The sequence below is a fragment of the Dermacentor variabilis genome, chromosome 4 (assembly GCF_050947875.1).
Source record: "Dermacentor variabilis isolate Ectoservices chromosome 4, ASM5094787v1, whole genome shotgun sequence".
Lineage (NCBI taxonomy): Eukaryota > Metazoa > Arthropoda > Arachnida > Ixodida > Ixodidae > Dermacentor > Dermacentor variabilis.
This window is the reverse complement of record NC_134571.1, coordinates 92,858,234-92,882,226: the sequence shown is the minus strand read 5'-3', so window position 1 is coordinate 92,882,226 and position 23,993 is coordinate 92,858,234. Positions and strand designations below refer to the sequence as shown.

General features: G+C 48.5%; 1 protein-coding gene across 1 annotated transcript in view; it reads right to left on the bottom strand.

Moving 5' to 3' along the window:
• Positions 1-3,666: 3,666 nt before the first annotated feature.
• The window catches only part of LOC142578278 (fatty acyl-CoA reductase 1-like), a 48,566-nt gene continuing 28,239 nt past the window's right edge, over positions 3,667-23,993 (bottom strand). Inside the window, exons 8-13 of the mRNA XM_075687679.1 lie at positions 23,315-23,359; positions 21,814-21,932; positions 20,304-20,543; positions 19,100-19,229; positions 15,358-15,485; positions 3,667-4,048 (exon numbers count right to left, since the gene is read on the bottom strand). Of these exons, the coding sequence (XP_075543794.1) occupies positions 3,886-4,048; positions 15,358-15,485; positions 19,100-19,229; positions 20,304-20,543; positions 21,814-21,932; positions 23,315-23,359 (825 nt within the window). The 3' untranslated portion in view covers positions 3,667-3,885. The remainder of the gene's footprint in view (positions 4,049-15,357; positions 15,486-19,099; positions 19,230-20,303; positions 20,544-21,813; positions 21,933-23,314; positions 23,360-23,993) is intronic.

Here is a 23,993-nt window from a genome sequence, read left to right as displayed (position 1 = left end):
CATCACGCAGGCCACGCGGCGAAGCCGGATTACAGGAGACGCGTCATGCGGGAAAAACATATCAGGGGACGCGCGAGAGTCGCGCATCCCCACATCCCCCCAACCTTAAATCACCACATATTCCGGCGAGACATGTCCCACGGTCTAACATCAAGGCAACAGTGGTCGCGCCGAGGAAATGTCCACGCTGTCCATAGCATGCGAGCCGACATTGTCTCTGGGTACACCGCTGGCGTCCGCCGGTCACAGCAGCAGCTTTGCAGACTCGACGGCATGATGCCAGGCCAGGACTCCGGAAACGACGACGCAGTAGTCGGTACGAGCAAGCGTCGCTCGCGCCGACGCGCCCTGCTGGCAAGAGCCGCTGTAGCTGTCGGTGACCGCCGGCTCTTTTGTCCGCCGCCGAGGGTTGTGAGCTGGAGACAGGTGGCCGCCGAAGTCGCTGCGCCGAACTGGCCAGAGCATCACCATCGCCCGGGGTGGCTCGATCGTAGTCCAGGGCAACAGCGCAGGCGATGCGCAGGTGGCAGCAAACCAGGGGTGACTCCACTCACGCTGCATACACTCAACACACTCGGCGAACACTAAAGTAGTGCAAGGGAGAGGAAGGCTGCATGCGCATCGCCCACGTGGTACGATGTTCAACTCGGCTAACAATAGATCGGGCAGCTACTCAGATGCTAAGTTCATGTGAACGAAGCTCGCTTCCTTGAGTCGAACGAGTAATTTCAGTTCGTGCGAGGCTAAATAGAATGAGGGAAGCAAATTGCAACACCTCAACGCCACGGTCCACCAGGTTGTGTCTCTCCACGTGCGACAGGCAGCTTCGTAAAGCCTTAGGCCTAAAGCGTCGCTACCCTGACAACAACCGGCATCCAAAAACATCACCCAAAATGAGCGCAAAACAGGCAGCCGCGAGGAGGCGTCAGCTCTGTGAGGTGGTCCTACTCCGCTCGGTGCACACAGCATACGAGTTGACGGCGCCCACCGTCCTAGACGGTGTCGGAGCGCCCGGTGCCAGGCCGCAATACCAGTCAGCCCGTAGTGGCACCCGTGGCCCGCGGCCACCCGGCTCCCAGAGCCGCGACTTCATCCGAGTCAGAGATAGAAGAAGCTATTTACATAAAAAATTCGGACCACCCACGAGGCTTCCGTACTCACTCGCTTCAGGTTTGCCACTGCTCCGCGGGCGCTCAGCCTCGCTCTCCCAGTATGCAGACCACGTGGCTCTCGTACTGACGAATGTCATTAAAAAAGCACTTGCGAAAAGGCTTAGCATGTTGATATGTTCAAACACACTACAGCCACTATCACCTCGCTCAAGAAAGCACGCCGCCGACGCTAGCGATCAGAATCTACTCTAGGCCTACGCTTCGGTTCAAACAAAGGTCTCGAACGAAGCAAACTGTTAGAACTTTAGAACTATCGTCCGATGCCCCAAGAGTCCCACGTTGGGCAGCCAGATGTGGGGTCTCTCACACCCGTGCTCTTGGGACAAAGGAACGACAACACAGTAGTGCAAACAGTCAAAAGGGCATTTATTGTACCTTTCATAGATCAATGCCTGCAAGCCGAGTTGCTATCCACAAAACATGCCGATGGGCGCGCGACAAATCTAGAAGTCCGACTTACCGCGACCTCATAGCGAGCGAATATGTTCGCCCCATGCTGGATCCCAACGCCTGGTCGTTCGCGTGTACGGTCACGCGAACGGCGGCGCATTCCGAGGCGGCCACGCGAGGCGGTCTCGCAGAAGCATGGGTCGGCGGCGCGCGGGACGTCCACGCTGTTTGCCGACCCGCCGGGAAAGAGACCGCCTGTTCTCCCCTGCGCCCCCAAGTAACCCTGCCGTGAGGCGGCGTTAGCAGCGCAACACTCGCGCCATCTCTCGCACTGCGCCCCAACCACATCGACCGCCGCGGGCATCACGCAGGCCACGCGGCGAAGCCGGATTACAGGAGACGCGTCATGCGGGAAAAACATATCAGGGGACGCGCGAGAGTCTCGCATCCCCACAAGCTCCAGGGCCGGCTTGTGGTGAGAGTACCCCGCACGTCCACCAAAATGTTGCGAGGAGAAAATATATGTATTCACAATACATACAGTTACAAGGTTGTAGCTCAGTAGTCGGGGTAACACCATCTACCGGTCGTCGAGACACTTCAGCCTTCTCTTCACCTCCCAACGTCCTTTTGTCTACAGCGGCACAAACTCGTACGTGACAACATTACCGGGGCATCACGCACGGTGACAAGTGGCCCCAGGGCGCATAACCAGTAGCTCACCCAGTAGCGCACATCAGCCCGCATTTGAAAGTCATACTTCCGGGATCGGCCCACGAAAATGGCTAGAAAACACCTGATGCAGAAATGTTGTGGCAACTTTCTCAAAAAAAAAAAAAGAATAAAAGAAAAAGAATACATGTGACTTCGCTCATGGACTATCGCATTGCAGCAGTCTCAACAACGAAGGGTGCGTTCGACTTTCAGTGGCGATTGCTTACCTGAGACGGCGGTGCACCCTTTCGGCGCTCCGCCGAGGTGCAGACGTACTGTCAGGCCCATGATGCTGGGAGTGGCGGTCGCTCCCTCCGCCACTGTCCGTGCGGACAATGTTCCACGATTGCATAATAATGCAATAATGAAAGACGAAATACATAAGCAATTGAGGCAGTGAATAGCTTTGAAGGTATAAAGATTAGATTTATTATTAGAAGCCACGCGCATTTATATGCCACTTCCGGAAACGAAGCACTTGGTTATTGTTAGCACTCCTTCCTGGTTGTTTCCATGTCCCGAGTTGCGCCGTTAAGTCTTAGTTTATCTGTGCCTGTGCCAAGCAGTCCGAGCGAGCGCGGCGTCCAGATTTGCTGCTCCAACTGCGTGGGCACTCGCGTGGCTAATGTGCGTCGGAACTAGTTTCCATGAATAGTCATTGGCGAAACAGGCAGAAACAGGCAGAAACAGCTTTCCACTGTTTCTGGCACAGCAAGTGCAGGGATTGAAGAGGGCTGAGCACTATACTGCGATGTTGTATGTCGGGCTCGGGTCATACGGATCTCATTATCTTTGACACATGCGCCGAAGTATCAATGTGTGGCCTAAATGCGATATTCTCGAACTGCTGAACTGCTGAAGCAGAAATTATCCGTAAAAAGAAAAAGAAAAGCAGAGGCCACTTGGACAATAACTTTTTTGACCATGTTCTCAAATCATGAACGTCTTCTCCACTGGCCACGCCCATGCATACCAACCAGCTACCTTCGCAAAACATGTAGGGCTTGGAACTAGCGTAAGACATCTCATTGAAGAAGCTACAAGGCTCCCTTTACGTGACTGTACAGCTTCCTTTTGGTCATCATGCCTGTAGCCTGGTGCTTCTTATCATTTTCTTCTTTCGTAGCAGGGCATAAAGTACGACCCATTGCCTTAGCCTATAGCCGCAAGCGTCGGACTCATGATGTCCAGCTGCTGCGGCGATATGTTCTGCAGTGGCTATGGATTGTGTAGACAATGGAGTCTCGTGTTTGTACAACCTGGCACGAAAGTTAATGGGGCAGATCCCAGAGCAATTCTATGCTGACGAAGCTATCCCTTATAGAAGTGAATTTAGAAGGTCTCAAGATTGCCTTCTGTGGGCTTGTGCGTGTATGCAAAGTCTATGGAGTGTCACTGAAAGCAACCAACTTTATTTCATTTAGTAAATTTCTAATTCATAATGTATTTTGTTGAAGACCCCTAGAAAGTAGCCAGCAGACATGATTTACGAGGTCGTAAGTAGACAGATTGCTCATATATACTCTTTGGACTTATATAGAGACAGGTCTACAGTCTTTCCACGAAAGCCTATATTAGATTTTGTGAGGGATAGTAGCTACGGTGCCTGCTACAGTTTCGGTGGCAGGCCTAATGGGACTAGCAGCGTTTCACACGTCTTTCGACCAAGCAAAATCGCTGTGGTGCCGATGTTCCACGCTGTCGGCGTCGTCAGCAGTCGACACGCTGAAGCAAACAGGAGCGCCTGCAAGGATAACCGCATGGCGTAGAGCCTGCGAAGGATAAAGAAAATTGTCGTTGCCTTTGGTGCCTTCATTTGTTCAGTTATTGCGCTGATGCGTGGAAATTTTTATTATCATATGTAATTCGATTACTGTCTGTCTGTACACGTAAGTTGCATTGTTATTATTTTGTCGTACTCAAATGTAAGACATCCTTCTAAGAAGCTGCTTCAATATATGGCACAAACACCCGAAAATGTGCCAAATAACTATAATTTGGAGTAAAACAATGTTAATCTGCGTTCGGTCGAAGCTGGTAAAAATGTATTGACCTAAAATATGTGAGGAATGTATGTAGCCAAGCTACCTCTTGGTGCCGGATTGCGATGCAATCCGGCACGGTTGCCTGTGCGTTACTTAACCATGACGAAGGTCAGGTGCACGAAGGAGAAGGTTCTCTTACCCCTCTTTTCCGCTACGGGGAGGGTTTGAAATTTTTTTTTTCACCGATATCAGATATAACGAAAACATTTTCGTGTTGGATGTGCGACTTCATTATAACAAGGTTCGGTTTAATGCTCAACCAAAGAGCGGTACACAAATGCAGAAGCATCCTGCACTTGCTCAAATGTAGCTGCCGCTGTCTGGAATTGAACCTCTGACCTTGTGATCAGCAGAAGAACTAGGGCATTGAGTTGGTTGCGTGAAGTGGGAAAATGATTAAAAGCTCATAATACAAAAAGACGCCCGACTCGAATCTTATTGCTTTGAAAATAAAGTTTACGCTCTCTCTCTCTCTCTCTCTCTCTCTCATAATACAAATAATCGCAGAATAGGTGCATAAGACTCCTTGGGGATGGGTGGGAAAATGATGATTTTGTTCATATGTATTTAACATCCAGTGTCTATTAGGTCTTGATCTAGCCTTGGCGTGGGCGAGAGCGCCGCATGTCCTGCACTAAATGTTTCGCTAAATGTAATGCATGGTGAGTATTTTTTCGGCAAAATTAAAATTATTATTAAGGTTGCATTACGTACGCCATTATTTTCATGTTGGCTTTGTCCATATGAAGTTGTACTGCATGGCAATTTCTCGAGGTGTGAGAAGATTTTGGGATCGTGCTCCGTGTATCCTTGCTTGGAATTGCATACGCACGTGTGATGCACGCCTACGATGGCTGGCCTTCCTTCTTGTGGGACAGCAAATGCGAAATCTCCCGCGTAAACGCACATTGGACGCTTATTACACTTTGTGTACAAAATGTTGGCTGCCCAGCCTACAAATATTCATTACTGTGCTAATAGGCTGTCCGTCATTTGATATAACGAAAACGGCTATAATGAATCACCGGATGCAGGTAAGTTAAATATTTATCGCTATAACCATGTTAGGCATGTATGCGTGTAACGAATATCTGATGTAACGGAGTTATTTGTGTTTTAGAGCGCAGCTCTTTGGCGTCCGTTCCTGGGTTTCGCGTCGTCGTCGGCGTTGTCGTCGGCCTCGTAACCAGCTCCGCCCCCCTTTCATCCCCCCAGCGCTAGCAGCGACCGACTGATACCGCTGGATGCCGCTGACGCCGCTAGAGAGTCAAGATAACGTGACTGCATAGAACACCGTCGCCGCCATGCAGAAAGAGGAGGAAAGGGTCCCCCCCCCCCCTGTTCTTGTGTGGCGGATAGGGTGCTCTTCAGTTGCCGACGCGCCGGTTATTTCACGTAGGCCCCGGCACGTCGACGAATACGTGACCACCTTCCCACGGCTAGACCTGGTTCTTAGCGCTGCGGAAGCGAGGGTATCATATTGTTTGTGTCGGCATCGGCGGCGTTGTCCCTGAAACCAACTCCGCAGCTGGGGTTGACTCACTATCGGCGTCAGCGGCATCAGTCAGTCGCTGCTATCTCTTCCCTCCTCCCTTTATCGTGTTGTCCGCTTGCTGCGCGCGCTTCTGCCCCCATCGTTTGCCGCTGGGTGTACACGCCGCCCCCCTCCCCCCTCTTCCTGCGAGTCTCCGGTTGTCAAAGCGCCGGCTCGAACTTAATTCCTTTCTTCGCTCCTCCTCCAATGCAACCCCTGTGCGGTGGCAATCAGAGAGCCAGATCGGTGGCGGCGGATCTGTATATGTGCACCGCCCGAGCCGAAATTGCCGCTGCCGTTCGCCCTGTGCGGTGGCAATCAGAGAGCCAGATCGGTGGCGGCTTGACATAAAGACAAACAGCAATTTCCTAACACTTATGCGGGAGAACATCCCGTTCCTCTCGCTCGTAACGCGTCCCACGGCTGTGACAACCTCGCGAGGCACTTGTATAGATCTCGTCTTTGAGAATCAAGCATTGGTGTACCAAGTCGAACATATATGAGTCTATTTCTCCGACCACAAAGCTTCCTTCATGACTGTCAAGAACTGTTAGTGGAGTCTTTGTTAAAGGAATACGTGTGAAAAAAAAAATTCTGTGATAGCGCATACATGTGTTGCTCGATTTCTTTGCCTCAATCTATCGAAAAGGTGAAACAGCTTATTTGCTGCGCTCAAATTTCGCATTAGGAAGTAACGTAATCGTCGGTAATTTTTTGATTGTTGGTTGCGAATTTTTGATGTACGTCATGAACACTTGAATAAAAATTGCCAAAAATCGCAAATCGCCAGAAAAGCAAACTATAGAGTTTTTTTAAAACTCTGAAACTCAGAAATGAGAAAAGATAACACAATTCTGTAAATTGCACCTAATAGTACATAAAAAGCGGGAAAAATCGATACATATGGTTCTCAAATAGACCACTAATTTTTGAGCAGAGCTTTTACAAAACTCTTCTGGCCTACGTAAAAAATTCACGTAATATATAAATTGACATATCAAATTTGTCCGCTTTGGATATTCTAACGGACAGAGTTTACAGAACTACGATATTTGTTCTAGGTCCAGAGCTACGAACTTATAATCTTCGTGCTTGTGTTTTTTTTCAAGCTTACCAAATTTTGAAAGCGTAATTGAAAAAATTCAGACCCTAAATCGAAATTGCGCTTCCAACAGTCCCTAGAATTTAACTTTCTCTCTCAAATGCATCAAACTTCATTAATATCGCCCCGTGGTTATCTCAGAAAAGCGTTTCAGCGTTTTACATGTATTTGAATAGGCGGCGTTGGAGTTGGGGATGAGCTAAAGCTTCCTCCCAATGTCAACTAGAATATAGGCTACCCCTAGATTCTCTCTAATCTGCACCACTGCATTCCTGCCTCTTAGCGTTACGCTTACCATTTTATTGCGATAGTAAAGATATGGACACTCCAGACGCATTTTTGCCTTCGCTGTCGCCGTGATGGGGCGTATAAAGTCGAAGGGCGATGACACCGTCGCCGCGCGTCGTACGCTGTAAGTGCGGGTGAAAGCACGCGAGAGTAGCCGACGATCGCGGCTCAATCTGGGGCACGCGAAGGAAGAAGGCGGAGAGCAACGCTCCGTCTTCCGTCGCGCGTAAGGGGGCGATGGGAGGGAGGAAGGGGGGCCGGCGTGGTGTTCGGGCAGCAACGCGCATTTTGCGACCGGACGCAAGGCGAGTTGACGATCGCAGCTCAATCTCGCGCGCAGGCAAAGCGAGAAGGAGTGGGGGAGGGTGGCTTCGACTCCGCCAACCAAGTGCGTACTTTTCACGGCCGCGCGGTCGTGTGCGCCGTTTCTTGAAAGGAATACGTAGACGGCTCATGCCTTCGTGAGCGCTGTGTTGTAGCCGCCCTTGCGTTGAAACGATATGCGGTGCGAAGCTCACTTCGCTCGCTGCTTCCGCCGGGCTTGCTCGCACCCATGGTTGCCAACTTTGGCGACTTTTAGAGGCTCCTGGTGATCGATAATCGGGCTTGGCAACTTGGCTACTTTCTGGCTCTACATTTTGGCCGTGATAATTGGTATAGAAGGGCCTAAATAGAGGACGGAGCATAGAGGTCCTCCCCCCCCCCCCCCCCATCTTTATTTTTCTTTTCCTCTACGAAATGTTTCTCAGGTTATACCTGATCAAAAATGCACCTTTAACGCTTTGGACACAGTGCGACCTGTTTTTGAAGATAATAAGAAATTTTATTGGATATTAAGGTGTATAACAGAAATAGAATCGTGTCGTTTCTCCCTGCTGTCCCCGTCAAAACCGCGCTGCTCTGTTTCACAAAAGAAATGGAATGCCGCTTGCTTACGAAGTAACTGAGCTTTAGAGCCTCAGGCTGACTTCTTTGCCTTCTTTATCCCAACTGGCGAAATGGGCAACACATGCCTTGGTGGTTTAGCGGCTACGGTACTACGCATGCTAAGCATCAGGTTGCTGGATCAAATCCCCGAAACATTTGGGTGGGTGTGAAATGCAAGAACACGATCTTGGATTGTAGCGCAAAGTGAACACGGACACAGAAAGGAGCAGACCGGACGAGAGCTCGTCCTGTGTGCTCCTTTCTGTGTCCGTGTTCACTTCGCGCTACAATTCAAGTTCATGTCGCCGTACGAACTCGCCCAACTTTCCATCCTTTTGCAAGAACACGCCCGTGTATCGTGCTTTCACGCTATGCTATCGCCATCTTATTGGCTGTGCGGACAGCCCGGACTGTGAGAAGCAGACTGTATAGATCGTGTTCTGTGTGTGTGTGCCCGCTGCAATTGCGTGAAAGACAAAGGAGGGATCTTTCGCACTCATCAATAACCGGCCACTTTGTGATAAGCTTCCTCTAGGTCCATTGCCAAAATATCTGCAGGCCAGGCCATGAAGGTCATTGCGGGTTCTTTTGAGAAATAGTTAACTGCTTATATGACTGTAGCAAGGGTACCCGGCAAATTTGTTTTATTTATGCTTTTTCTCATCATCTTCAGTTTCTTCCTCTCCCTTTGTTGACCTTTCCCCATACCTTAACGATGTGTTGTAGGCTACACCACAATAGTTCATGATAGCAGTTCAGGCCGACCTCTCAGCTTTTCTTTCGTAATGAATCTCTCTTACTCAGATGGAGGTCCCATAGTGATGAAATGCATCGGTACCTCTTGAGCAATATACGTTTAAAAATTAAATAGACAAATTATGTCGATAGTAAACAAAAGAAATGTAGCAAATAATACACTTAAAGAAATGCAATATGAAGGACACTGTGACATCAGCACAAAGCAGTGTAATAATATACATTAATTAATTTTGTATATATATATATATATATTGACGCAACTATATTTGGCAGAACCATTATTCAGCGGGTATGCGCCAGTGGGGACGACGCTGAAGTAGCGCGTGTTTTTAGGTGAAGCGGGGGAAACGAAGAAGACGTTGTTGTTCCCTTGGACGACTGATAAAGTGCGTTTCTTGGCGGTGCTGCTACGCATACTCGTCGATCCCACGTCGTTACACTGGTGGAGGTGCGGGGTATTCTTCATGCTTGGCACCCCTTCGCGGAGCCGACGATTGAGCCCGGAATCACCATCGCGCATCGAAACACCGGTCCACCGCTTCAGTCGTCGCCTGCTAGGCTTAGCGCCCGAGTCCAGTCCGCTGCAAGAAACTTCGAGAAATCGTTTGCCTCCTACAAATAACATGGCCACCGCAGCTCCATCGCAAGTAACGCTACAGAATCCTATGGTCCCGGAGAGCTTTCATGGTGATGCCTTTGAAGACGTCCAAGATTGGCTAGACCAGTTCGAGCGCGTCGCCCAGTATAACCATAAGACCAGCTCGGCGGACAAACTCTCGAGTGTCTATTTCTATTTGAAGGACAATGCTCGTACGTGGTACGTAAACCGGGAGAGGAGCTTTGCCACGTGGGACGACTTCCGCGCACAGCTGCTGGATACCTTTTCAAGCATCGACAGGAGGGAAAACGCGCAGCGTCTCCTTGAAATCCGCGTTCAAAAGCCCAATGAGAGTGTTGCTATGTTCTCAGAAGACATGGCCCGTCTTTTCCGTAGGGCAGACCCAGACATGCCAGAGGAAAGAAAGCTGCGATATCTCCTGCGAGGAGTGAAGGAGCAACTGTTTGCCGGCCTTGTGAGAAATCCACCGACAACAGTGGCACAGTTCACAAAAGAGGCTACAGCCATTGAACGGGCCCTGCATCAACGATACCGCCAGCATGACATGGGCAACTCGACGGCGAACACTTCCGTACTGGCTGCGAGTAACGACATGTCTCTGCGTGAAGTTGTCCGCGAAGTGGTGCGAGAAGAGCTTCGGCAGCTCGGCTTTGTGGTTGCGCCTACGGAACCGACGCCAGCGTTATCTTTTGTTGCTGATGTCGTCCGGGAGGAAGTCCGGCAAGCTTTTTCAGCGCCAGACTGTGGCAACGTTCCGCGGCGCCTCACTTATGCGGAAGCTGTCCGCCGTCCACTCAACGCAACTTCAACGCCGTTGACACCCATAACTACAACACCACCTACGCCACAAATAGAGCCGACATCGTCACCCTCGTCGACTCTACCGACCCCGCCGATCATGCCAGCACAAACAACGCCGTATTTTCGACATGCGCACGCCACCCCTTGGCTCCATGGAGAGTTACCGCCGAACTACCAGCGCCGGAAAACCGATTTGTGGCGCACCGTCGACCGTCGACCAGTGTGCTACCATTGTGGTGAAGCTGGACACGTCTATAGAGTTTGCCGCAAATGGAACAACTATCGCGCCGCTCAACAACCAAGCTTTCCTGCCAACTATGCTTATTCTCCGTACGACGGTCGACGCGCTTACAACGACGCTCCTGTGAACAGTCAGCCACCAAATACGACGACGTCCCGACCACGTTCTCCTTCTCCATCTCCGGCGCGCTACAATTCGCCGACTCGTCGCAGCTTTACCGACGTCACTAGGGGCAGATCGCCTAGCCCTCGACGGGGAAACTAGCCGCAGCGACCTCCGGGGGTGAGGTTGCCAATACTCTAACTGCTCCACATCCCCCGTTATCGACGAACGACGACGTGAAGACTACATTGACGAAAAAGACGCCCAGCACAACGACGAATACGACGAATAGAAGTACGAAAGACGTAACTGACATCGTCAGCGCCGAGCTCATCGTTTGCATTGACGGTCACGAAATAGCCGCTCTGGTTGACACTGGCTCCCATTTTTCAATCCTTAACTTACAGGTCGCTGACAAACTGAGGAAGGTGAAGACACCATGGCACGGGCCCAACATAAGAACCGCCGGAGGTCAGTTGATGACACCTGTCGGGAAATGCACGGCCCGACTCTTAATCGCCGGTTCAACCTTCGTCGTCACCCTCGTCATCCTTACTGAGTGTTGTAAAGAACTTATACTGGGCATGGATTTTCTACGGGAGTACGGCGCCGTGATTAACATCCGTGACAGAAGCGTCACTTTTGCCACGAGTTCGGATAATGTCACCCATGAGAAGCCACAACAACCTCGCTTACGTATTGCCGCGGACGACGTCATACTTTTGCCGCGGAGTTGCTCCCTCGTACAGGTGTGCTGTGACAGCCTGCAAAGTGGGACTGGAGTAGCTGAACACATCAGTGCGCTAGCACTGAATTGCGGTGTGTCCATTGCCAGAGCACTTATCAATGTAATCGACGGAAGCGCCGAACTCTTGCTGACAAATTTTAGTAGGGAGCGCCGACACATCGTTAGAGGCACTGCTGTCGCCTATTTCGACGAAGTGACAGAAATAAAAGACTGCCACTTAGCGCAGGAGTCGGCCTCTACAATCCACACAGCTGCACCTATTGTAGACGTTAATCCGACGTTAACGGCCGTTGAGCGGAATCGTCTGCTTGAGCTCATCAAGCAGTACCAGGGCTGTTTCTCCTCTGCGTCACGAGTTGGTCAAACGCCCCTTACGAAACACCGCATCATTACTGATGTCGACGCCAGACCCATCCGACAAAACCCTTATCGTGTGGCCCCAAAGGAACGCGAAGCGATACAAAAACAAGTGAAGACGATGCTAGAAGATGGCGTTATTCGACCATCTAATAGTCCGTGGGCATCACCTGTAGTTTTAGTGAAGAAGAAGGACGGTAGCCTGCGCTTCTGCGTCGACTATCGGAAGCTCAATCAGGTCACAAAGAAGGACGTTTATCCGCTGCCGCGTATTGATGATTCCTTGGATAGGTTGCGAAACTCGTGCTACTTTTCCTCAATGGACTTGAAAAGCGGTTATTGGCAGATCGAAGTGGATGAGAGAGACCGTGAGAAAACAGCCTTTGTGACGCCTGACGGACTTTATGAATTTCAGGTACTTCCTTTCGGTTTGTGTTCGGCGCCAGCAACATTTCAGCGTCTAATGGACACTGTGCTCTCCGGACTCAAATGGCAAACATGCCTGGTGTACTTGGATGACGTGATTGTCTTTTCCGCAACGTTCGACGAACACTTACGAAGGCTGAAAACTGTTTTTGAAGCGATACGCTCTGCCGGTCTTACTTTGAAGCCTGAGAAGTGCCATTTTGGTTTTCATGAGCTCCAGTTCCTCGGTCACGTCGTCAGTAGCCAAGGAGTCCGACCTGATCCGGATAAAATTGCCGCCGTCGCTAATTTCCCGATTCCATCAGACAAAAAAGCCGTGCGACGTTTTCTGGGACTCTGTGCATATTACCGGCGATTTATTGCTAATTTCTCGCGTATCGCATGGCCGTTAACACAGCTCACCCGAGACGATATGCCTTTTACTTGGGGCGAAGACCAGCAGCGGGCATTCCACGAGCTCCGGCAACGCATGCAATCGCCTCCCGTATTAGCACACTTCGATGAGGAAGCCCCGACGATATTGCATACAGACGCTAGTAATGTCGGTCTAGGGGCGGTACTAGTACAATGGCAGGGCGACAGCGAAAAGGTGATTGCTTACGCCAGTAGGACACTATCCCGAGCCGAAGCTAACTACTCCACCACTGAAAAAGAATGCCTCGCAATGGTATGGGCAGTTCTGAAATTTCGTCCGTATTTGTATGGTCGGTCTTTCACCGTCGTTAGTGACCACCATTCCCTCTGCTGGCTCATTAATTTGAAAGATCCTTCCGGCCGGCTCGCACGCTGGAGTCTTCGACTCCAAGAGTTCGACTTTGTTGTTACATACAAGTCGGGAAAACGGCACGCAGACGCCGACTGCCTTTCTCGGTCTCCTGTTGAGCCGGCAGCACAAGACGATGACGACACGGTTTTTCTGGGACTCGTGGATACTGCCGATCTTTCACGCCAGCAACGGGATGACATTGAATTGCTGCCGCTTATTGATTACCTCGAAGGACGAACCAACCGCGTGCCGAGGCTCTTTGCAAGAGGGGTGGCATCATACTGCTTGCGTCGCAACGTCCTCTACAAGAAGAACTTCTCGCCTAGCGGCAGCAACTACTTACTTGTTGTTCCATCACCGCTTCGACGTGAAATCTTGCACGCCTGCCACAACGAGCCGACTGCTGGGCACTTGGGCTACACTCGCACATTGGCACGGATTCGGCAGAAGTACTACTGGCCTAGACTTACTGCGGTCGTTAAACGCTACGTTCAGACATGTCTGGATTGCCAACGTCGTAAACCGCCATCCGTCAAACCAGCCGGCTTACTGCACCCTGTTGACGTACCGGCCACACCATTTGCACAAGTAGGCATGGACTTTCTGGGCCCCTTCCCAACGTCTACTACTGGTAATAGGTGGATAATCGTTGCCACGGATTATCTCACTAGATATGCCGAGACAAGTGCCCTGCAACGGGCAACAGCAGATGAAGCGGCACGATTTTTTCTGGAATCCATCGTTTTAAGGCATGGCGCTCCCGCAGTAGTCGTCACGGACAGAGGTACTGCGTTCATGGCCCAGTTTTTAGATATCGTTCTACGTCTAAGTGGTACCGCCCACCGAAAGACAACAGCGTATCACCCTCAAACAAACGGACTGACAGAACGACTCAATAGGACATTGGCTGATATGATAAGCATGTACGTAGATGTAGAGCATAGGAACTGGGACGAGGTTTTACCTTATGTCACCTTCGCGTACAATACGGCTCGTCAAGAGACCACTCGCAAGACGCCCTTCAGTCTCGTATACGGCCGTGAGGTTACAACAACATTAGATGCAATGCTCCCTCATGAATTTGACGACAACGAAACGGGTGCTGAAGAGATAACACACCGAGCAGAGGCAGCTAGGCAGCTTGCGCGTCTGCGAATCCACGAACAGCAGGACATTGACGCCAGACGCTACAATCTTCGGCACAAAGCCGTAACATACAACATCGGCGACAAAGTGTGGGTCTGGACACCTATTCGACAGCGTGGGCTCTCTGAAAAGCTCCTACGTAAATACTTCGGGCCCTACATAGTTCTCCGACGCATCAGTGACGTCAACTACGAAGTCGTTCCTGACAGCTCGCACTGTTCAAAGCGCCGACGGCATTTACCCGAGGTCGTTCACGTGCTGCGTATGAAGCCGTACTATGAGGACTGCCAAGACTGCGCAGTTCTTTACCGCTGCCTTCCAAGCCTCTATCATCGGGACGATGATCTTTTCTAAAGGGGGAGCAAATGACGCAACTATATTTGGCAGAACCATTATTCAGCGGGTATGCGCCAGTGGGGACGACGCTGAAGTAGCGCGTGTTTTTAGGTGAAGCGGGGGAAACGAAGAAGACGTTGTTGTTCCCTTGGACGACTGATAAAGTGCGTTTCTTGGCGGTGCTGCTACGCATACTCGTCGATCCCACGTCGTTACAATATATATACGTATTTAAGTAGGTATGAAGCAAGAAAACTAGCAAGAAACTAGTACAGAATAAACTGTGTAAGATGAAGCTTATGCACACATTATTATGCATGTCACGACATTCGCAAACAAGCAAAAAGGTAATTGTACTTTGTTGATAACAAAAACAATAGGTATTAATGTCTTTTTAAATTCTCGATTCAAGCGTCAACAGTTTTACATCAATAAATATTGGCACAATTCTAAAATTATGAAAAGCTCGCCGTGATTTAGTAACACTGTGAGGTCGACCTCACAGTGTTAGCGTTTTTCTGTAAGGATTTGGCAATGAAGTAATCGGGCAGATTGTCGGTGTGAAAAATACCAATGTTGTACTTCGCGATCCTGACAACAGAAGAAAAGAGTTTTGTTTTGTCCATCTAAGGTATGCAATAGATTTGTTATAATCTTTTTGGAGCACCTTAGATCTTGTTGAAATCACGTAGCAATTGGCCGAATCACACATTTATTGACCGAACTGTGCTGAATCATTTCATATCTTTTTGACACAATGTTCAATAGAAAGAGAGAGACAGATAGAGAAACTGCCCTTCTCCTTAACAGGTTATGTTTAAAGGCCGCCATTAGACGACTCGGACAGCACACAAGCCATAGTTTGCATTTACAAATGTACTCACCATCTCAAACGGCTTCGTGCGTTTGGAAGCTCCGAATCTTTCGCGTTGAAAAGGTACTTGCGAATTCCCAAGAAGTATTGATCCCAATATGATTGCCAGTCCAGGGTCCGCATGTCAATGTTGAACAACTGAAAAGATAATGATAATGAAATCCGTTATTGACAGAGGGAGAATCAGAGGTGGCTGACTGAGGAGGGGAATGCAGGGGGGAGGGGGTAAGCGAGGCACCCGCTAGACAGCGCCAGTGCGCTTGCTGCGGTAAAGCTAGGGAAACGATGGAGCACGTTTCATTAAAATGTGAAGACCTCTGCCCAGCGGAAAATTTAGACACCACTGGCCTTCTTGAAGCCTTTGGGTTAAGTGAGAGCAAGGGAAAAGTAAACATGTCCGCAATGAGGATTTGTAATTGTAAGGTGTAAGATTTAAGATGTAAGATGTCAGGATTTGTAAGATGCGATCGGAAGATTGGTGGAAGAAAAGCAGGGAAACAACAAAGAACGGAGACGTACAAAATCAAAGTTCGCAATGGGGGGTCAGAAAATGTAATTGTGGGAGTTCATAGTGTTTTTTTCTGTTTTCCTTTTTTAGCCTAGGTAGGACATTAGTATAATAGCAAGAGCTTGGTGGCGCGACCCACCCGTTCCAAAGGGGACTTCGTAACATACATACATACATACATACATACATACATACATACATACATACATACATACATACATACATACATACATACATACATACATACATACATACATCCATCCATCCATCCGTCCGTCCGTCCGTCCGTCCGTCCGTCCGTCCATCCATCCATCCATCCATCCATCCATCCATCCATCCATCCATCCATCCATCTGGCACCTTTGGTTATCAGGCACAATGAGGGGAAAGACAACTTGACTGGGCGTAACGTATTTGTGAGCGGAAATAATTTAGTGGAATAATTTAGTGAAATAAATTAGTGGAATGCTTAAGTGCTGATAATAAGGGTATAGGGAATGATGCCGAAATTATCCTATTAGGTGTGGTGAATGGCCACATCCAGGACCTAGATGGCTATACCGACAACAAGGGGAAGTCAATGCTAGATCTCTGTGAGCAACATAACTTCGTTATCATGAATACAGGCCTAAGTGTGACGGGCAGATCACGTGGGAAGGGAGGAAACCGGCAATCGACCATTGATTACTGTCTGGTGACAAGAAATTCATGATAAGTTGAGAGAAATGGTCATCGACGAGGAAGGATATAGCAGCTCAGGGAGTCACCACAAACGGATCATTTTTTAAAATGGGATATGCAGTTGGCAAAGAGAGGAAGGAGTGCACTCGTGAGTCCAAATTTGAACACTGAACAAATAGCAAGTATAGTTACAAGAGTCGAGGAAAAACTTGGCAAATGGCCAAGTAAAAAGTAGTAATATAGTGAGCTTCTAAGTGTAATAACGAAAAAAAATACGGAAGGAGAAACAACCTGTTCGCTGGAAAGGAAAACGGAAACCGGAAAGCTGGTGGAACAGGGAGATGCAAGAAGCGATTGCCGAACGACAGAAAGCCGAAATAGCACAAGGCTTTGGCCAATGCTGCTGATGTAGTGTAAGTATACCTTCCATTTACTCATTTTGCCTGCACTGCAATCTTAATCTTGCGCAAGCTTACCGGCTGAAAGCGACGAATGTGGCCTGATGTTTGATTTTACCCTTTATATTCTAGTCGTTGCAGCGGTATACTTGTAAGGTTGTTACGAGCCTGTGGTCGTTAAGTGCATACGCAACAACGTTCGGGAATTGGCGCGTGTGCGCGCGCAGAAAATGCTTTGTTTGTGGTCTGCTCTGACCACGGTGGCTGGTTCCGACCGCTTAATTCTTGCCGCCAGCGTGGATCAGATAAGTTGGGAATTGTTTTCTGATTATTTGCAGCGCAGATTAAAACGGATTAGCATACGCGCTGAAAGAATGTCGCAAATGGCCGAGCGATATCGCCTGCCTGTTTGATTCCCAGCTCCGAAAGAAGACTCGCGGTGCATGCCCACCTATTATCTCACGTTTGACTTCATCGCTATGGAACGTGAAGTAGTTCGAGTATGTCAATCACGCTTACGTGAGGAGGACATGGTGGTGACCTTGTATGCTCATCAAAGTTCAACGTTCCGTGATATTCGTATCAGTGGGTGCGGTAACGCTGTGTCGTTGCCGCAAGTATAGTGTTGGCATGGCAATCACTACCGGAAATACTTTTTTTTACCAGACTTATGTCACTAAACTACCTTCCCTATATGTATTGTATTAGCAGAGTAGATATGTTTATTCACCGTCAAGAAATATTAGCCATCATTATAAAACTAAAGAAACTGGCGCACTAAAATAAATTGCCCATAGTACTATCGTAACCACGGGGGCTGTCTTAAAAAGTCAGACACTCATCAGTGAGCTTGAGCAGAAAACCAGACTAATTGCCCCAGATCGATAAAACTCAAATCACAGTAGTAAAAAAATATATATATAGTTTCTGCAGATTAAGAAAAATTCCGCATTTTTTTCGTCTCACAGATGCTGACAGCGGCTTGCGTGTGGAAGTGTGCCTGAGCCTGTCGAGGCTTCTTCGAGGGGAACAGGGTGTCGCCTCACAATGTGGATGGACGCCCAGTAACTTTCTGAAGGAACCGGAACAGCAACAAACTTCGGAGGCGGTTTTGTTATCTGTCCGTCCAACAGGGGCGCTATAACGTAAAACTATTCCAAATTTTTCTATTCCAATTCTGCAATCAGCCCTCCGCGATCGGTCAAAAACTTTGTTGGACCACTCCCACTTCACCTGTCTGTCACGCGACGTCACGAACACTGCGATAGCTCCCCATCTGATATGACGTGTACACGCTGATTATGCATGATTTGACCGAACAGTAGAAAAGTAGTTATGTCTGATTCGACGCCTTCTCGCGATCAGCCCTCGGCTATTGGTCAAATGTTTTAGGGCTGCACCCACTTCATCTGCCTCTCACGCGACGTCACAAAACCGCAAGAACTCACCGCGGCAAAGTGACGTGTACGCGTTAAATATGCATTAATACGCCGAAAAAAACTGAATTTTTTTCTGAATAGCCGCAGGCTGCCCCATTCCGACAGGAATAAAAGATGGCTGCCACCGATCGCTCAGGCACTGGCTCTCGCACCTGCCGGAGAGAATGGACTTATTTGTGTGTAATAAAACTTTTTGCTTGGCCGTGTAACATTTTCGAGTACTTTCAGCACTTTTACGACCTCGTTCTGCTAACTCTTCTTTACTGAGGATCCGTTTTACCGTCATTCTGAAGGTTCCGGTGCATGCTGTCGCGATTGTGGACGAGCCACCGCAAGCTAAGTGAGGGAAAGCAGACCAATCGCAGACTCCGGCACCTCTCTCTTCATCGGGTTATCGATTTTCAGTGCAATGGCTCGGCCCCATCGAATCCCTCTCCACTTGAGCGTGCTCTTCGCCTCTTGTGAGCCAATTAGATAGGACAAGCCGCTCAGTGTAGGCAATGTTATTCGTTTTTAAAGCAAACAAAAGTGACCTCCTATGAACGAGGAGAGCGTTCGATTGGCCTCTTCAGACAACCCTGCGGGTGACCGCCCGATGCTTGCGTCGGCGGTTACACAAATTTGACGTCAGGACATTGGAATAAAAACATGTTGGAATAGTTTCACATTAGAGGGCCCCAGTTTATATTTCAGCGCTAAGCCTACATTATCCATCTTTAGACGTGCCTGTTTATCCTTGGGAGAGAGTTCACGTGCAAGCCCCACGACGTTGTTCGTTCTGAACAGCCATCCGTGAGTCGTGAAGTACTGTGCAACGTCCATGCGTTTGCGAACATTCTTGTAAAGTTGCACGAACCTGCGGAATAAAGAAGAATGAAATAACAAACAAAAAATATCGAGCCATTATACCCGCGAGCTCGTGGTTGTCGACTAAATATTTTGTTCGCCATGTACTATCTCACTGCGGCAAGATTTTATGACAGTTGTCGTGCGAACTAAGTGTAGGCTAATCGTTCGGAGTCCTACTGAGCACATCACGCCTATCTCCACACTGCTCGTGCACACCTCTGTAGATTATATTCCAAACAATAATTAGATTTTATATGAGCCGCTAGGCATTTGGTTGGGTTTCTTGCGCCCTACTTACGAGCCTTACTTATCAGCGACATTAATTTATCAACTTTCACAAGAAGAAGTTGCGGTGAGGGGCTAAATTAAAATATAGAAGGAATAGAAGTCTTCAAACCGATACGGCTTCCGTGTTCATTCTGTGAACGCTTGATGGCTCTGTAGACCCTCCGATTACCGCAGGGGAAGCTGACTGGGCTTTGAGACATTTCTTATTACATCTTTTGAGTCAGAATGTGATTGCTCAGTTCGTGTCCCTTACAGTCAATAAACTCGGCAGGCAAGAGCTGTCACGGCTGCAAGACAGCAGGGTCAAAAGGGCAGAGTATGGAATCTCGCATGCTGCAACGCTGTAGCCAATTAGGAAAGAACGTGGATTTTTTTTTGCACAACTTCTCTTGAGTCTGCCACCAAGACGTCATAAACCTGACACCGCACTCGCTTGAGTAGCAGAAGTATAAAATATTCATTATTAATCAAGTCTGAGTTGGATGAAACGTATATTTTCCAGTAATATTCGTGGTACTGGAAACAACAGCCTTGATGGTGTCCGTTCGAGTTTGAGTGTACGTTTAGTAAGATTACTTTTGTCACACAGTTTCTCTTATGTCCTGGCTATTGTGGTTGCCGTTAAGTGAAAGAAGCAAAGAAAGAGAAAAAGAAAGCTCGAACGGCAGTCTCATCCCGTATACATCATAACGGCCACTCTAACGTAATACTAGTTACTTCGTCTCACCGACGTTAATGCCATTAGTTATTAGCGTAGCAAAACGCGCGGGCCACTACGGTAGGTGATACCAACCTTGGCTTCCTTCTCATCAACTTCAAGGCCAAGTCTGCTGCGCTCGCAGGCAGATAACGCAGGCAATAGAGGTGGATGTTGTACCACAGCTGGCTGTTGGTCGCGAACATCGTGGGGAAGAAGCGGGCATCTGGCAATGGATATCGCAAGACTGCTTTCTGTATCGCTTCAACCACATCAGCCCACGTGTGTTGCCGAAGGGTGCCGCTCGTGCAGTGGTACACTTTCATGTACGTTGGCCTGCAACCAGAGACTTTGTCCGTCAAGTGTGAAACAGTCCACTTGCGAAATGGTCATGGTGAGTTAAATGTACAACAACGTGGGGGGCGGTAATATTTTTACGAAATACATAGCGAGAAATCGGACTGGTGATGCGCCTGTCCTATCCCGATTTAAATGGGTGGGGAATTCATAGCACGCTGGTGCCGCAAACAGTTTGGCATTGTGAACACCCTCGTTGCTAGCTGTCATGAAATGACAAGCACTTCGGTAGTTTCTTCGTTACCGACAGTCAGCAGTCATCACTGAGTTGGTAACGTTATCTGATGCTTTATTACCTCGAAGCACTGCTTGACTGCGGGAGAGTATTTGAATGAGCAATCACCGTAGGATAGATTGGAAGGGTAGGTGAAATAGAGGTGTAATTGACAGAGAAATATTTACGCAGCTTTCTCAGAAGGCACGCACGCACGCACGCACGCACGCACGCACGCACGCACGCACGCACGCACGCACGCACGCACGCACGCACTGTCTTTAAGAGCGTGATGAATGCATTGGGGGGCCAAAAGACAATGTTCATGTATTTTAACTCGCTCTCTCTGAGTAAAGCTGTGGGGTCGGCCTCTATGTTTGCCAGCGGCGCCCTTAATGCGCCAACATACTGCTCTGAAACTTGGTGCCTTTCTTGTTTCGTCGTTCAGGAGCTTTAGTTTGTCTACGCGAAAGTCTTACACACCCGTATAAATAATATGGCAGTTAATTCCAACTCATTCGAGGCACGAGGCAAAACGCAGTTTTCGCCTGTCCTCAAACGTGGCATGAAGGGCACGCCAAGAGGTCACAGTTCACTACTGTGACCAACATCAGCGGCATCTAGACGCGCGGTTGAGGCACGCATTGGCTTGGTGGGAGGCATTTCATGAGTTTTGCATCACAGCGTTGTCGAGACACGAGCTTAGCCTCCTGCTGGTCTTTCTATTCCCATTTTCATTGTTCGCAATGTTCGCAGAATATTTATTGCTAGAGGGATGTGCACATAGCGTTCGTTTCCACTATTCTAGTACTTTCGAGCAGGTGCTCGTACAGTACAACCACGTGACAGTACAGCTCAAGTTATGGCGGCACGCAGGAAGTTCCCTAAACATGTGCTGGGGGATCCACTAAGGATGAGTATGATGCCTCATTTAGTACAATGAGCTGTACTCATTGCTCTCTCTGTCTCTCTCTCTCTCTGTATATCACACACAAACGCACAGACATATTGTACGACCTTGTATTGCGCGCTTACCTTGTTATAAAAGTGTGCCAGCCGACGCATATGAGCGTATTTGCCACAATGTCTACAGGAACCATGTCGACTAGGTGCTTCTTTTCCGCGACGAACAATGGTAGCAGGCCCAGAGCTAGCTGTGAAGGTTTGGAAAGAAACACGACACCTTTCACGAGCCTCTAAGAGTACACACTGTTGTGGTCGGGTGTTTCTGCGAGGACTTTAAACAATCTTTATACATCGCCTGTGGCAGCTAGAACAAATCTAGTCCTGAGCTAGTGTGCTTGAAAAGACAGACAGTACCTGCTCGACAAATCGAAATGCATAATCTAATAATAATAAAAAAAATCCACTTATATTTTTAACTTGATTAGTGAAAACCCTGGATCCGAACAAATTCCTAATGAATTCCTCTATAGATACGCCGAGTGGGCATCCAAGTAATTGACCTTAATTTTTCGATAATCGATTAGTATTGGCACGTTTCCCCCTTCTTGGAAGCACGCAAAGATCGGTGCCCATACACAAAGGTCAGAGGTGGCCCCGCTTTCGATGCTAGCAACTAGCGACCTGTATCACTGACAAGCACTTGTTCTAAACTCTTTGAGCATATTGTACCAAAGCACTTAATGACATACCTTGATGAAAATAATTTATTTAAACATTGGGATTCCCCCTTTACCATACTCAGTTTTCAGATCAAACTCTGCCAGTAAATTTTTAGAGACACTAAATCGCCTTGTGTATCGTGAAGCTCTATTGTAAAAGCGTTATCATGTTGAGTGTCGCTTGTGTGCTTCTTGGCCTTCTGTTTGGTTTGCCCCATTCGCCCGTCCTCGTGGGCTTAATCCTTCGCTTTTCATGCATCAGAAGCGACTTTTCTTCTTTTTCTCTTGAAATCGCACTTCTTTTGTTTATGCACGCTCTCCATTACTGTAATTGCCGGTAAAAGGCTGACACTATGAATAAATAAAATGAAATGAAAACTAATTGCCTACGGCACTTACTGTAATTTACAAATTGTTGTAGGGGAGTTCGCAAGGCGGATCCACTCGGAACGAATTCTCGGGATAACACCAGTTTGGGATATAAATTCCCGAACTTTGAGAAAGCAAACACATTTTTGGTGCTCTTACTTTTGTGATTCATTAAAGGGCGGTCTGTTAAAAAAGCAGGTGGAGCAACATTGCGATTTTACCTCAAGTCTGGTGGCACATATCTCGGAAATGGCGCCATCCACAAATTTTTTTTTAAAGTGGACATCCCTTGCAGTGAAACTGGCTAGAATGGGTAAATTGCAATATCTACCGTAATTTAATTAGATAGACATTTAATTAGCGTGTAGTACTAATTAGTCCATTATGAATGTATCTTTCTCGTGGGAATGAAGTCCACCTTTTTGAGTAGCCAATCTCAAGGACTACAATAGTGCTACCTGCCACAGGAAATTCCGATAAATTACTCAAGGTCCTCGCAGGAAAACCTATTAGAACTGATAAAATATTTGATCAATACTTACCGCTACAATGACGCCAGTGCAACCATTGTAATTGTCGACCCAGCCCTAAAAAAAGAATACAAGCGGTTATTCGAATACAATTAATACGCTTTCCTAAAAAATTCTCGTAAATACTGTAGGCATAGTGCCCTAACGATTTACCGACACATACCCGCCAAGCATCGTATTCAAATGGACAACGAAGGCAGCCGCTTAACTACCCACTGCCCCTCGACACAACCCTCCCTGTTCACGTGACACTGACCAGTGAATATTGTGTCACGTGTCAATATGCACTGGACGCCATCGCCCGCTGTGCCCCCGCAAGGGAACATGCCCGTGACCGCCTTCTGAAATCCCAAGAGAGTCAAAGGCGTTTGTACGACCGGCGACACCGAGACGTTCACTTCCTGCGTGGTTCTTTGGTGCTTCTATGGTTTCCGCCGCGTCAGGCCAGCCTGTCAGAAAAACTGCTGTCTCGTTACACAGGCCCATACCGAGTGCTTCGTGCCGTGACTCCCGTCACTTACGGTATTGTCCCTGACGCCCCATCTGCTTCCCAGTCCAGTGATATCGGGCACGTTACACGACTGAAGCAGTTTCACCCTCGCAGTGATGACATTTAGACGCTCCGGGACGTCGCTTCTGCCGCCGAGGGATTATGCTACACGCGTGTGGTATTTGCTTGTTTGAACGAGGC